The following is a 13,552-nucleotide window of genomic DNA, read 5'->3' on the forward strand; positions in this document are numbered from 1 at the left end:
TGCCCATTCCTCCACTTGCTTTTCTTCATTTAAATTCAGAGATACTAGTAAAATAAACCATCAACCTCCATGCAAAACCATATTATATAACAAAGTTGCGAGCTTAACTTTTTTTTTTTTTCTTTTTATCACATTTCTTTACACTCTAAAAGCAAATTCTAAAACTTTTCTTTTCTTTTCTCTTCTTCTATCTATAGCTAAGAAACTAGTGGATCAAGTATTCAAGTTCCATATATACCGTCATCCAATTCTTTACAAAGAGCTAGATACACACAAACTTTAACAGTTATACTTATGAAATGAACTCATGAATTGATTATCATCAATTCTAAACTTTGTATTTATTGTTTCAACTTCAAACCACATGAAGTCATGGAGATTCATCATCAACTCTTAGTCTCTCTCCTCTTCCTCCTCCTTCCCCTATGCTCCTCCCAAGAAAACACCAGAAGCTTGGCCATTGATGTCAATGGTCCAGTCGAAACTTCTCCTATCTCCGAGGTTCGTATGCTCTTCTTTCTCTCTCGCTTATCCTAATTAAAATCTAATAATCTCAAACTCTTCATAATCTCATTGATATAGCTGATAAATCTTTACAATGAAGCTCCAGGCATTTCCTTTGTTTCTGATCTTATAACCTATTGAGTTTATTTATCATCGCATGATTATAATGTATGTAAGTCATGTACATATTATTATTCCATGATGCTTAAAGGTTATAGTTTTTTTTTCCTACTCTCTGTATAAAATGCCTGCGTGTTAATAACTTTAATCAAAAACTCTGAATATATATTGGTATGAAGCTCTTATTTTTATTTTTCTTGAACAGAAACTAAATCCAAAGCTTGTGTACGAAATCAAAGTGCATGGCTTTATGCTTTGGGCAGCGATGGGTGTTTTGATGCCAATTGGTATAATCTCCATCAGATTAATGTCTATCAAAGACCAACCTATAATCACTCTTCGACGACTCTTCTTTCTTCATGTCACTTCTCAGGCATGTTTCATTTTTCTTGGCTCTCTTATTTAAATTATATATATCAAATATATATTACAATTCAACAAACTAAATCATAAGTATGTTGAAAGTATTGTATAAGTTGAAAATGAAATTTAATGGTCGGTGCGAGAAGATAGGTGGATGGAGAGTAAAGCAAAGATGCTTCTCTCTTCATCTAAACAATAAAGATTGCATCCAATTAACAACTTTTTCGTGATTTTTAATTAGTACTCCATTAGTAATTAGTAGGGCCTTTTAGGTTATTCTAGATTGTTAATCACATTGATAATCATGGAAACTTGAAGGCCAAGCTAAAGCATCTATCTTCTTCCTCTTTATTTTTAGCTTTAACGACTTTCTGACTTTCTCTTTCTCTCATTCTGATACTTAACTAAGAAACCTCACCTACTAGCTAGTCAATTTTGTTACAAAACAATATTTGATAATTAAACAGCAGCAAGTACTTTTAACTATTGTTATCTATCAACAAGCGGCTCATAGTTTACTTGGAATATTAAGTGAGCAATTAACAATGTGATTAATTTATGAAGCAGATGGTTGCAGTGATACTTGTGACAATAGGGGCAGTAATGTCAGTAATAAACTTCAACAATTCCTTCAGTAATCATCACCAACAGCTTGGAATTGGACTTTACGTCATTGTATGGTTCCAAGCTCTTCTTGGCTTCCTCCGACCTCCAAGGTACTTCTGTTTCTTTTCTCTTCAATAAAATAAGCTGTTACACCGATAATTCTTTGTGACAAAATTAAGCTAGCTTAAGATTAATAACACTCATTATTTTGTTCTTGAATATTTCTAAGAAAAATCTTGAATGCAAATTAGTTAGACTTAATCAAATGTTATGATGACGAGAACTACGAAATGCGTCTAGTACTTTATATTCAATCTTTAATTGATTTACTCGCATTGCAGAGAAGAAAAAGCTAGAAGGAAGTGGTTTGTAGGACATTGGATATTAGGAACATCAATTGCTATTCTTGGGATAATAAACATATACACAGGTTTACACGCTTACGCCAAAAAGACATCAAAAAGTGCTAATCTTTGGACCATACTCTTCACTGCACAACTCTCTTGTATTGCCTTGGTCTATCTTTTTCAAGATAAATGGTCTTATATCCAAAGCCAAGCTACCTTTAACAGAAATCAATCCGTTGATCATAACAGCAACATCTCAACCGCAGAGACTGGCCATGGATACGAGGTCGAAGAGAGTAAACCGGAGTTAGAGAAATGCTAAAAGCGCCAAGCTAAGAAGCTATTAGTAATTTGGTCTTACTTTGAGAGATTGTTTTCTAGGAGACAAAAAGAGTTTCAAAGGTATTTGAATTGATTTGTAGTGGTAATGATTTGACTAACTTTCGAGTTTCTTTCTTCTTTTGTTATTTTCAAGTGTAACATGCTCATAGTCATAGGCAGTGATTAAGTCGTAACCTAAATTTTAGCTACATGTGTATCAAGAATGAGAAGAAATGTCCCAAATTTTCCGAGGAATTGACGAAGGAACACTACCTATTTTCATGCTGTCTCTGACGTATGAGTGTCTTGAGGATTAGGTTTGGCCGTTTGAGCATTCAGCATTCTAATCAAGTTAAAGTAATAGATAAAAAAACAAAAAACAAATCAAACCATATGTTACACATTAACAATAATGATATTTTAAACCAACCGCGTAGAAATTAATTTAGGATAAGATAATATACAAAGATATAAACTTCCATATATTAGTATTGAAAAAACTTCCACACATAATAAGATCTCTAGATCTCTAGACCAAAACTGACTCCAACGTAAAATGGAAACTTATCTCTTTCCTCATTAATAAAGATTCCAACATTCATTTTACCTATTAAGACAGAAAGAAAATATCTCTAATTTAAGAAACAAATCTACATGTATTTTCTTAAACCAGAGCCAATAGACATATATATCACACAAACACATCATATATATGCCGATATATAAAAACCAAAGGCACACAAGAAAATAAAATTAAATCACACAATTCTTCTTCTTCACCAAACCACAAACGTTGACAACTTGTGTGAGTTTTTGCAATGATGAGAGGTGCTGCTCCCACCGGAGTAGTATCGGTCATGGTTTTAATGATACTTGTGTTGTTAAAACAAATAGAGAGTGCTAGTGCGAATGGTTCATCATTAGGGCTACCACCTAGAAAGTTTTGTAATATTTATCAAGGAAGTTGGGTCTATGACAAATCTTACCCTCTCTATGATTCCAAGAATTGCCCTTTCATCGAGAGACAGTTTAACTGCAAGTCCAATGGTCGCCCTGACAGCGAGTACCTCAAGTATCGATGGCAACCTTCCGGTTGCAATCTCCCCAGGTGATTCCATCTTTTCTTTATGGTATTTATAACGTTTTTCGATATGTAGATCTAGTGCGTTTTAACTTTTAAGGCATGTAACTAGTCATAGGTGAATTGCTATGAGTACCACTATACTTCAGGACGACTTGGGCATCAACTAGCATTGTATCGGAAAATTTCATTTTCAAAAACGTCTTTAGTATTTCTTGAGGGGGATTAATAGGTTTTTAATTAGGATTTATTATTGGATTCAAATCCCCTTTTATGTCGCATATAAGTTCATATGTAACTATGTAAGAATGTTATAGAATTTAGTAACCGAAGCAGCTGGTACATAAATCCATAACTATCATTTATTGGAATAAAACTGTTACAAAGACAATAAGTCACAAAATGTTACAAATTAACGGAAGTACCCAACCATTTTGTGGTAAATTATTAAACGTGAATATTTTCTCCTATGAATGATATAGAAGTGTTAAATTGATTAATGATGAATGGTGCAGATTCAACGGCTTAGATTTTCTGGGAAGGATAATGAAAGGGAAGAAACTGATGTTCGTAGGAGATTCACTGAGTCTAAACCAATGGCAATCTCTCACGTGTTTGCTCCACAACGCCGCACCAAAAGCCAATTCCACATCCACACGTTCCCCTTCTGGCCTCTCCGTCTTCTCATTCCCCGTAACGTTTTCTAACTTTATCAAACTCGTTCCGGTATTGATCCGGTTTAATAATTCTGGTTCGGTTCGTATTTAAATGCATGCAATGCAGGCTTACAATTCTTCGATTATGTTTTCAAGAAACGCGTTTCTTGTGGATATAGTCGGAGCCCCACCGAAGCGAGTGATGAAGCTTGACTCAATCTCGAGTGGTTCGTTGTGGAAAACCGCAGACGTTTTGGTCTTCAACTCTTGGCATTGGTGGCTTCACACAGACCGAAAACAACCGTAAAATCATCTTTATGTCGTCAAACATATTTTGCTATGGACTATGGACTTATTAGTATCTAACTAATGTAATCATTTGGGGTTGCAGATGGGACGCAATTATGTCCGGGAATGTAACGGTTAAAGACATGGACCGGTTAGTGGCATATGAGAAAGCAATGATGACTTGGGCTAAGTGGATTGATCAAAATATTGATCCTTCCAAAACCAAAGTCTTCTTCCAAGGTATTTCTCCGGACCATGGCCGGTAAGTTCTACCTCTATATAACTTCTTTTTTATTCGATACATACATTAAATCAACGATAAAAACTTAACACGATTGATATATGTTGGATTAGTCTATAAGTTTTCGTTAGAACCAAATAATTTCATGTTGATATTGTTAACAATAATGGTACATAATGTTACAGGGCAAGGGAATGGTCGAAACAAGGTGGCAAAGGCAGTTGCATAGGAGAAACAAAGCCGATTATGGGATCGAGTTACCTGGCTGGGCCGCACGCAGCCGAGATGGTGGTGGCGAAAGTGATAAAGACGATGAAGAATCAGGCGCGGTTAATGGATGTGACATTGATGTCTCAGCTAAGGAAAGATGGACATCCTTCAGTATACGGTTTTGGCGGTCACAGAATGGCGGATTGTAGCCATTGGTGTCTCTCTGGAGTCCCGGATAGCTGGAACCAGCTCTTGTATTCTGAGCTGTTTCATTCTTAAAATTTTGATGGTTTTGACACAAAACTAAATTCATTATATGATTTATACATTTATTTATGACCTAACCATGTTTGTGTTGTTTTACACATTTATTTTATGTCATAAACATGTTTATTTAGAATTTCAAATTCATTTGTCAACCAAAATGTTTAAATGAGAACAAGATTCTTTGACTGGTCGAACAATTTATAAGAGAAGAATTTGCAAGAATATAACCTTATGATCTCGTTATAATTGAATGGACTAAATATGTGTCCTGAATCTCTAAGTGAGAGATTAGAGGAAGACCAAAACTAGAAGTAAACCTTATTCCACGAGAGGGGATAACTAGCGTAGCTTATATAATAACTTTGTACAATGATTTGGGGTTAAGTTATTTTTGGATTATGCTAAATCAAAATCTAATATAGTGGTGCAAGCCCCTTGACTTGGGTCAATGATTCAAAAGCTTATACAAAAAAAAAAACGAAAAAACTAATAGTAAAACATTACTTTAGAAAAAAGTTACTAATCAATATTTTTTTAAAAATTTCAGATTACTTTATAAGTTACTCTATACTCATAGACTCATAGTGAGATATAGTTCTATTTTTACATGGATGAATTGGATCGAATCCATTTATCTACATTAATGTATTTAACTAATGCAGAACTTAAGCCTTTTATCGGAAAAAACAAAAACAAAACTAATGCAGATTACAGAACTATAGATTTAAAAATAAAAATAATTCGATTTTTTCCTTATTATTATGCTGGTTTGCCCAAAAATAAAGGTCCAAGTAAAACTGAAATTGATCTGGTCATAAAAATTGGGGCTTTAGTAAAAAAAAAAAAAAAAAAAAAAACATCTGTCTCTTTCACTTCACGTTTGCGACTGTGTCGTCGTCCACCTCCGGATCTCATCGGCGTTTCATCATAATTATCTGTCCATCTATTCACCGTACGACTCCGTTTTAGGAATCTGTGGATGTCAATTTGAGAGAAAAGACTGTCTTCATTACAACACATTTGGGACAACAAGGATCACTCATGGCAGTGGTGGATGTTCATCGTTTCGCTGAGTCAATCACTTGCCATGCTTGGAGTCCTGATCTCTCCAGTATGTTTCTAACACCTCTCTGATTTTGTGATTCTCTTCTTTCTCTCTTCCGTCGTTTTTTCCGTTTTAGAATTATAAATGAGGAGGATCTATCTATAGTTAGTTTGGCTGGGAAGATAGATAGATGATACAACTAAATTGACTTGTGTTATTCTTATACATCTTGGTAATCAAATTTCTTCGAGTCAATGTTTTATATGTCTGTTTGTCGGTGTCTCTTGTTAGGAACACTTGGTATCTAGTATTGTACATTAGTAGATGCGCTTTTCTAAACAGATGAACCAAATCTATTGTTACAAATGATTTAACGTCTGTACTAAAGCCTGTAACCATTTATGTGCTTTGACATTTGTTTCGTTTTTCTTGGTAGTGGTTGCTCTCTGTCCTAACAACACTGAAGTTCATATCTATAAATCATTGTCTCAAGACCACTGGGAGAGGTTACATGTCCTCCAAAAGGTGAAACCTTTCTCTCTCCCTCTCTTTCTGTAACTTTTGAACTTGCATTCCTTTTGCTTTCTCTTCTTGGGAATTCCTTACTTTCGTATATTTATGTATTCTCATTTCACTGATCACTTGTCGCTGATAAGTGTTGTATAGACAGCTTGAATCTCCCTTACAACAACTTCATGATTATTGTTCGTCTTGTTGCAGCATGACCAAATTGTTTCTGGAATAGATTGGAGCTCAAAGTCCAACAAAATCGTCACTGTTTCTCATGACAGGAACTCGTAAGTTGCTACCTTTGATATACTTTGAGAAACTCCAAACCTGTTAATCTTAGTCCTTCACTTTTTTTCGTTCGTTGAACTGAGTTTAGAATGCTTCTTGAAGGTACGTCTGGAGCCTGGAAGGAGCTGAATGGGTACCAACTCTCGTTATTCTTAGACTAAATCGTGCTGCACTTTGTGTCCAATGGAGCCCCAAAGGTAAATGTTTAATTTTTCTGGTTCTTAAGCTTAATTTCCGTAATATGTAGTGTAATTTTCCTATAATTTCTACAGCTTCTAATCTATGTTCTCATCTTTTTGCTCAATACCCATAGAGAACAAGTTTGCTGTTGGAAGTGGTGCTAAAACTGTTTGTATTTGCTATTATGAGCAAGAGAATAACTGGTATTTTCTTCTTCTGCTCCTAATTCTCATTATTAGTCCTTGATTTTTTCTTTGGCAAGTTTCCTGACTTCTTTGCTACGAATGGTGTTGTTGGTCTATGTAATGATATTATTTTGTCTTATGTACTGGCATGATATTAGCACCAATCATATTTTTTATTATCTTGGCATGCATAACTGTGTATTGTTTAGAGATTTTAGAAAGATACTTTCATGTAAACTTTTAGTATCTGACATTGCTTGGCTTTACTGTTTTCAGGTGGGTCAGTAAGCTAATCCGGAAAAGGCACGAATCTTCAGTCACATCTGTTGCTTGGCATCCTAATAATGTACGTGCAATCAACAGAACCTCTTGTAGTTCATGTAGTTAAAATAATAAGCAGGCTCTCTGTAAAAGCATTCTCTACCAAAAATATTCTATAAGTTGGCCACCAGATTGAGTATAGAGTACATGATCCCTAAAAATAGAATATCAATCTCCACAAACTAGTTAATCTTCTAAATCATTTTTTCTCGTATGCTTTTTTATGTTGCTGTGCTCTCTGATTGTCTGTTATGCATTAGGTTCTTCTGGCAACGACATCAACAGATGGAAAATGTCGGGTATTTTCAACATTTATCAAAGGAGTTGACACAAAGTATGCTCATTACTTGAACGTCTACTTTTAAAACATTTTTTCAAACATGAGGCCGTTTCTTATTTGTCTTTCAATGGGCTGATACAGGGATTCAAAAGCAGGCTCACCAGCGGAAACGAAATTTGGGGAGGTTTGACTCGTTTGGCTGGCTTTCCTTCTTTTAGTAAATAGTATACCACTTCTGCCATATATATGTTCCCTCTACTCACTCTCTTATCTAATGTTAGGGAGCTTTTTTTCTGTTGAAACAGCAAATTCTTCAGCTTGATCTCTCATATTCTTGGGCATTTGGTGTTAAATGGTCTCCAAGTGGAAACACCTTAGCTTATGTAGGTCAGAATATCCTTAAAACTTAAGATGTTTGTCCATTGAGCTCTACTGGAATTATAAAAATGGAACTTCACCTTGGTTGCATAATTTTTACTACACTCCGTCTCACTTCCCTTGTTCATGCAATCTTGTTTATAGGTCATAGCTCCATGATTTACTTTGTTGATGATGTTGGTCCTTCTCCTTTAGCCCAAAGCGTTGCATTTCGAGATTTGCCTCTTCGTGATGTGGGTCAGCATCCACTCTTTTTTTTCTTTTGAGAAAGTGTTCTCATGTGTTATATCCTGAATTGATATATTATCGGGAACTTGCTATCTTCAGGTCCTGTTTATTTCTGAGAAAATGGTGATAGGCGTGGGATATGACAGCAACCCGATGGTATTTGCCTCAGATGATACTGGAATATGGTGTGTAACTCTTAGTTTTCTCTTTCTTAGCTATTTCCAGACAATCAAATACTTCAATTCATTAATTCTCCTTAGCTCTCAGGCCGGATAGTTATTTCTGAAATCATCCACACACCGATGATTGCCTTGTTTACAAGTTTTTGTTTATGGTCTGCAGGAGCTTTATCAGATACATCGGAGAGAAGAAAGCAGCATCTTCAAATTCCAGTTACAGTTCGCAGGTACATACCATGTTTTCTTTCTTGAATAAAATATGAGTGAACTTAGCTTATTCCTGAAGTGTTCCTCTAAGATAGTAGTAATCTTTCGGGTTAGTGTAGTTGCTCCTTTTTTCTCCTTGGGTTTACTACTTTGAACTTTCCACTTGCATTATTTGTACTGTTTTGTCTAATCCTTTTTTTCATTATGTTATCTTTTCAGTTTTCTGAAGCATTTGGAAAATTCTACGGCAGTCAATCAAAGTCCACAACAGCCAACGATGCTTCTGAATCACGTGGAGGTGTTCATGATAACTGCATAAAGTAATTATTTCTTAAGCTAACTTTTCTTTTACCAAATCATTTGCCAGAAACCTGCCTCATTAACTCTTTTACTTCGATTGTCTATTAAGAACCTGACATGGAAGGTTACCTGAAAATTGCAGTTCCATTGTGTCTCTGAGCAAAGCAGGGAGTCCTAAAGTAATGCGATTCAGCACTTCAGGTCAGTCACTAATACAAAATGGAATTAGCCGATTCAGTTCTCAAAAAACAAACCAGCAGTTTCATTTACTCGCATAACGGTTTGTTATTTATAGGATTGGATGGCAAAGTTGCCATATGGGATCTGGAGAACATGGAACAAGAACTTGGCAATCAGTTTTAATAAACACACAAATAAAACAATTCTGGCTCACAAGCAAGGTTTTACTTAAGTTTAAACTACTTTTTCAATTTCGTAATTGTTTCACTTTGTAAACTGCCACAATAAAAGGCCTTATTTTCTTGGTTTGTGTAAGGGCAGGTATTAATAAGTTTCTTGGCTTCATGATTTGATTCATTTAGTTAGCATCTTGTAATACCTTTTATATATAGTAATATCAGCTTTGTGTCGAAAGGAGTCCATATTGAACCAAACACAACAATTTCGCAAAATTTTCAAGTTCTTGAGAAGAAGCAAAAAGCTTTGGTCCTCCGAACTATGCCATATTTACCACAAAACGAGATATCGACAAACATTAATCTTCTATCAGATGACAGAAGTGTGATTCAGAAGACCAAATATTCTTTGAATGTTTCTCACTTATTGCAAAACAACTACTGTCCTCGTCCTAAGCAACTTCCAGAGTACCTAGTTTTTAAAGCATGAACTAGAGTTGTAACTCAGAAGCAGATATGCAGAGAAACACGACTTGGAACGATTGATTATATGTCTCCAAGATCCTTCCTTTTCGTCCCATAAGCAATATAGTTGACACTAATATCATCTGACAATAACCATCTTCCTGTTATTGGGTTGTACACAAATCCAGCTATCTCTTTCACCTGCAAATCCATAGTTTCCTAGTTATCACCTCCAGCAAAATCTATCATATGAACAAACATTCTTTTCGCCATATTACCACTTGCACACATCGAGGCATGCGTACTTTTGTATTGTTTCAGTCGGCTTAAGATTACTTATTGAAATTGACATAAGTGTTATTGAATGGGGAGGGATTAGCTTACATCGACTGAAGCACGTTGTAATATCATACTCATTTCTTCAGGAGTTACAAAACTTGACCACTGGTGTGTGCCTTTAGGAAGCTGCAAGGTGATTTATTATACAAACAACAAAATGAGTAACCAAGAACACATGAAGTAAAAATGATGTTTAAGTGTTAACAGAAGATAAATAAAGTGTGAAACTAAAGATTACCCAACGTAGAATGTACTCTGCTCCAACAATGGTTGATGCATATGCTCGCATAGTGCGATTGATTGTAGAAAGTACTGTAGCCCCGTTGGGGATAGTCAATGCTGACAACGACTTACAGAACTCTGCAGGGTTTGCTACATGCTCGATGACCTTCATTATTAAAAATCAGAAAATTTGCCATATATATTAGAAGAGAGACATGGAATAGTATAAATATCAGGAAGTTTGACAAAGACGAAGGGACTTGCTGAAGTATAGATGGACCAGAAAAAGGTACCTCTAAAGAAAGAACAGCATCAAACTTCCTGCCTTCATCCGCTAGCTTTTCTGCACAAGAAAATTTTAGTTCATATTTATGCAAAGGAGAGGTAACAGACAATCAGCTTCTGTAGAAGAAGATTCCATGTCACTTTCATTGATCATCATCTACGATTAAAAAATAATACCTGCTGTAGTACATAAGTATTCAATCGTTGAAGTCACTGGATCCATATCCTGCAGAGACATTTTATTGACATAAAAGAAAGAATAGAAGTCAGATAGAGAAGGGGTTTCATGAACTTTAGTCCTATGCCATAATGTGAAAACATGTTCATAACTGCTCAAGCATTCTGAAAGTTGCCAACCTTGACAGGACTGAAGTGTACAGTTCAAATAAATAGGTATTCAAGAAAACTACTTCACCATATGGAGCACACAATTGCATGTAACATAACCATACAGCCACTGTATAAGTTATCTGAAAAATTTAATGATATGCAATTAAAGTAAGAGACCTTACAGCGTGAAGACGAGCAATTTTGACATTCTTATCAACAGCATCAACTCCTGTGACAGTTGCTCCCATCCGTGCTAGAGGCTTCAAAGAAAGAAAAAACAAGCTACCGCTCACCAAATATTCTTTATAACTAACAACAATGTCAACCCCAAGTGTAACCCTCAAACGCTCAACCAACAAGCCCAAAAGGAGAGATTACCAAACTCAAAACTATTACCAGTATTATCTACTTGTTAGCCCCTAGAGGCGCCTAGACTGGTCTCATAAAAGGTAGAATAAAAAGAATCATATGCCAACTAAGGTATGCAGGAACTCATGAAAAAATACCTCAGAAAGTAGTCCGCCACCGCAACCTATATCGATAAATTTCAGTCCTTCAAAAGGCTTAGCAGAACTCGGATCCTTACTGGAAAAGAAATATATTAATCCAACAGAGAAGGATAGAAGGAAACCAAAAGTATTCACAAGAAATGCACCTGAAGTGCCTGCATAAGGTCGAGCGGATGAAAGCCAACCGAGTTGGATTCATTTGATGCAACGGTTTAAAGGGTCCTTCAGAATGCCACCTTTATATAAGAACACAGAGCAGAGAAATCATGTGAAAACCCTCAACACTCAAGACTCTATATTTTAAGCATCCATGAATACATTCCAAGATTCAATTGCATGAATAAAAACCAACTTCTCCAAACAACTATAAAAAGGATCAACCTCAATCCAAAAGATAACAAGCCAAGTATAATTTCAAAGCATCCAACTTTTGATCGTTTCCTAGACATGAAACTCCCTCTCCTTCAAATTAAAAGCCTGGTCTACCATGCATTATAGCTAAGTAACTATCACCAGAATTTTAAAGCGAAGGAGACGAACCAGGTATCAGCAATGGCAGAGAATTTGGCAAGTTCATCTTCATTCAAAGATGTTGTTGACGATGTGCTTCGGCTTTTATTAGAAGCTTTGCCTTCAAGCGTTTGTATTTTCGGATGCGAAGAAGAAAAAGATGCAGCCGAAGCATCAGTGTCTGAAGTCGAGAATAGCCGCTGGTGAAGTAAACGCGACGGAGGTATTATTGGTGAAGAAGATAATCGACGAGCAGAGAGAAGAAGTCTTTGCAGCTGATTCACCCGTACCGACGCCAACATTTTCGAAAGAGAAAGCGATCACGAGTTTCGGAAACTGCGGTCGGAAGTTACTGACGTCGGATTCGTCGTCGGCGAAATTGAAGAAGACAAGTGAGTGAGGGCAAAAGTGGAATGACGAATTCTCGAAGGATGTAATTTTAACGGGCTACATATTAAACTATATGGGCCTATAAACTATAGTAAGGCATATTAAAAATTTAGATTGATGATAATCAGTAAAACAATTAGAGAAAAAGAAATTTAGATTTTAGGGTTAAAGTTATACGCTAATTTTCACGATTGAGAATTTAGAGTTGAGGGTTTCTATTTTAGGTTTTAGTGTATTTCTTTTTATTAATTTCTAAAATCTATTTTCCTACTTTCGGTATAAAATTTTGGGGCTATTACGAGAATGAGTATTTTCTAACCCAAAAACTAAAAATTGGACATTTTTACAATGGACTTATGGGGAAAGGTACTTTGGTGAGTTGGGTTGACGAAATTACCCCTGCCCTACAATTTCACTCAATCAAAAGCCATCTTCTTGAGTCATCTTCTCCGACAACTCACGGCATCTAAATGTTGGTTCTGATAAACTCAAAAAATCAATTAAAAGTTTTTTAATGGAATAATATTAAACCCTAAGGAGATAATTTATAGGGAACCCAAAGATTTCAATTAAAAAAATAATCAAATCAATTGAGGAAATTAGCTCTTAAAATTTTCGTTTGAATCAATTGAGCAGATTAGCTCTCAATCAGAATTCGTTTGAATCCCAAAATTCGTTCGATTCGAGAAACCCAGAATTCGTTTGATAATCTCGTCATTATCAATCTCTCAAATTTAAGAAATAAGCTTAGATTTACCTAATTCATTTGAATCAAGCTCGAAACCCAGAATTCGTTTCAAATTCGCGATCTTATCTCACCACATTCTCTTGCTTCTCAGCCTCACCAACCCTTCTCTTTACAGTTTGATCGGACTTTTATAGAGAAAATGATGAAAATTATTAATGAGATTAGGTTGTCAACGTCTCTGCAACAATGAAATCGGAAAAGAAAAAAGATTTTGCAATAAAATTTTAGAAAACTGTGAAAGGTGTGAAGGGTGAAAACGTCAAACGACGAAAATATAAATACCTAAATCTATA

General features: G+C 35.5%; 4 protein-coding genes across 8 annotated transcripts; 3 read left to right on the forward strand and 1 right to left on the reverse strand.

Moving 5' to 3' along the window:
• The first annotated feature begins 219 nt into the window (after positions 1-219).
• AT2G30890 (Cytochrome b561/ferric reductase transmembrane protein family) lies at positions 220-2,418 on the forward strand. The gene is made up of 4 exons (NM_128641.2): positions 220-501; positions 830-997; positions 1,555-1,703; positions 1,935-2,418. Exons 1-4 carry the CDS (start codon positions 373-375, stop codon positions 2,260-2,262), a joined length of 774 nt encoding a protein of 257 aa, NP_180646.1. The 5' UTR covers positions 220-372; the 3' UTR covers positions 2,263-2,418.
• On the forward strand, positions 2,013-5,141 carry TBL43 (TRICHOME BIREFRINGENCE-LIKE 43). Of its 2 annotated transcripts, none has more exons than NM_128642.2 (6): positions 2,013-2,342; positions 2,935-3,369; positions 3,858-4,035; positions 4,126-4,301; positions 4,390-4,548; positions 4,713-5,141. In NM_128642.2, the coding sequence occupies exons 2-6, from the start codon at positions 3,080-3,082 to the stop codon at positions 5,014-5,016; spliced, it is 1,107 nt and encodes a 368-aa protein (NP_180647.2). In that variant the 5' UTR covers positions 2,013-2,342; positions 2,935-3,079; the 3' UTR covers positions 5,017-5,141. The 2 variants fall into 2 exon arrangements, with proteins under 2 accessions (NP_180647.2, NP_001324916.1); NM_001336306.1 differs by having other exon boundaries at positions 4,390-4,526.
• A 246-nt stretch (positions 5,142-5,387) lies between these two features.
• On the forward strand, positions 5,388-9,706 carry ARPC1A (actin-related protein C1A). Of its 3 annotated transcripts, NM_001202716.1 has the most exons (16): positions 5,388-5,496; positions 5,838-6,115; positions 6,486-6,574; positions 6,770-6,846; positions 6,950-7,044; positions 7,161-7,230; positions 7,489-7,558; positions 7,794-7,867; positions 7,955-7,997; positions 8,119-8,200; positions 8,336-8,424; positions 8,519-8,604; positions 8,762-8,825; positions 9,025-9,125; positions 9,248-9,306; positions 9,401-9,631. In NM_001202716.1, exons 2-16 carry the CDS (start codon positions 6,046-6,048, stop codon positions 9,466-9,468), a joined length of 1,137 nt encoding a protein of 378 aa, NP_001189645.1. In that variant the 5' UTR covers positions 5,388-5,496; positions 5,838-6,045; the 3' UTR covers positions 9,469-9,631. The 3 variants fall into 3 exon arrangements, with proteins under 3 accessions (NP_001189645.1, NP_180648.1, NP_973570.1); NM_128643.4 differs by lacking the exon at positions 5,388-5,496 and having other exon boundaries at positions 5,772-6,115; positions 9,401-9,706; NM_201841.1 differs by lacking the exons at positions 5,388-5,496; positions 7,955-7,997 and having other exon boundaries at positions 5,813-6,115; positions 7,794-7,886; positions 8,095-8,200; positions 9,401-9,696.
• On the reverse strand, positions 9,688-13,485 carry COQ3 (coenzyme Q 3). 2 transcript variants are annotated; one of them, NM_001336307.1, is made up of 10 exons: positions 13,269-13,485; positions 12,152-12,473; positions 11,758-11,847; positions 11,609-11,687; positions 11,285-11,362; positions 10,950-10,998; positions 10,781-10,830; positions 10,504-10,653; positions 10,311-10,391; positions 9,732-10,127 (listed from the first exon to the last, which is right to left on the reverse strand). In NM_001336307.1, the coding sequence occupies exons 2-10, from the start codon at positions 12,421-12,423 to the stop codon at positions 10,008-10,010; spliced, it is 969 nt and encodes a 322-aa protein (NP_001324991.1). In that variant the 5' UTR covers positions 12,424-12,473; positions 13,269-13,485; the 3' UTR covers positions 9,732-10,007. The 2 variants fall into 2 exon arrangements, with proteins under 2 accessions (NP_180649.1, NP_001324991.1); NM_128644.4 differs by lacking the exon at positions 13,269-13,485 and having other exon boundaries at positions 9,688-10,127; positions 12,152-12,540.
• Between the last annotated feature and the right edge of the window lie 67 nt (positions 13,486-13,552).

This window comes from Arabidopsis thaliana, chromosome 2, assembly GCF_000001735.4.
Source record: "Arabidopsis thaliana chromosome 2, partial sequence".
NCBI classification, from domain to species: Eukaryota; Viridiplantae; Streptophyta; class Magnoliopsida; order Brassicales; family Brassicaceae; genus Arabidopsis; species Arabidopsis thaliana.

Coding starts and splice junctions, on each gene's coding strand:
- AT2G30890 (NM_128641.2), top strand. CDS start 373: ATGGAGATTCATCATCAACTCTTAGTCTCTCTCCTCTTCCTCCTCCTT. Junction 998..1,554: donor TTCTTCATGTCACTTCTCAG/GCATGTTTCATT, acceptor TTTATGAAGCAG/ATGGTTGCAGTGATACTTGT. Junction 1,704..1,934: donor GGCTTCCTCCGACCTCCAAG/GTACTTCTGTTT, acceptor CTCGCATTGCAG/AGAAGAAAAAGCTAGAAGGA.
- ARPC1A (NM_001202716.1), top strand. CDS start 6,046: ATGGCAGTGGTGGATGTTCATCGTTTCGCTGAGTCAATCACTTGCCAT. Junction 7,998..8,118: donor CGGAAACGAAATTTGGGGAG/GTTTGACTCGTT, acceptor CTGTTGAAACAG/CAAATTCTTCAGCTTGATCT. Junction 8,826..9,024: donor ATTCCAGTTACAGTTCGCAG/GTACATACCATG, acceptor TTATCTTTTCAG/TTTTCTGAAGCATTTGGAAA.
- COQ3 (NM_128644.4), bottom strand. CDS start 12,423: ATGTTGGCGTCGGTACGGGTGAATCAGCTGCAAAGACTTCTTCTCTCT. Junction 10,999..11,284: donor AAATTGCTCGTCTTCACGCT/GTAAGGTCTCTT, acceptor ATGTCTCTGCAG/GATATGGATCCAGTGACTTC. Junction 10,654..10,780: donor ATGCTGTTCTTTCTTTAGAG/GTACCTTTTTCT, acceptor TTAATAATGAAG/GTCATCGAGCATGTAGCAAA.
- TBL43 (NM_128642.2), top strand. CDS start 3,080: ATGATGAGAGGTGCTGCTCCCACCGGAGTAGTATCGGTCATGGTTTTA. Junction 4,302..4,389: donor CACACAGACCGAAAACAACC/GTAAAATCATCT, acceptor TTGGGGTTGCAG/ATGGGACGCAATTATGTCCG. Junction 4,549..4,712: donor ATTTCTCCGGACCATGGCCG/GTAAGTTCTACC, acceptor ATAATGTTACAG/GGCAAGGGAATGGTCGAAAC.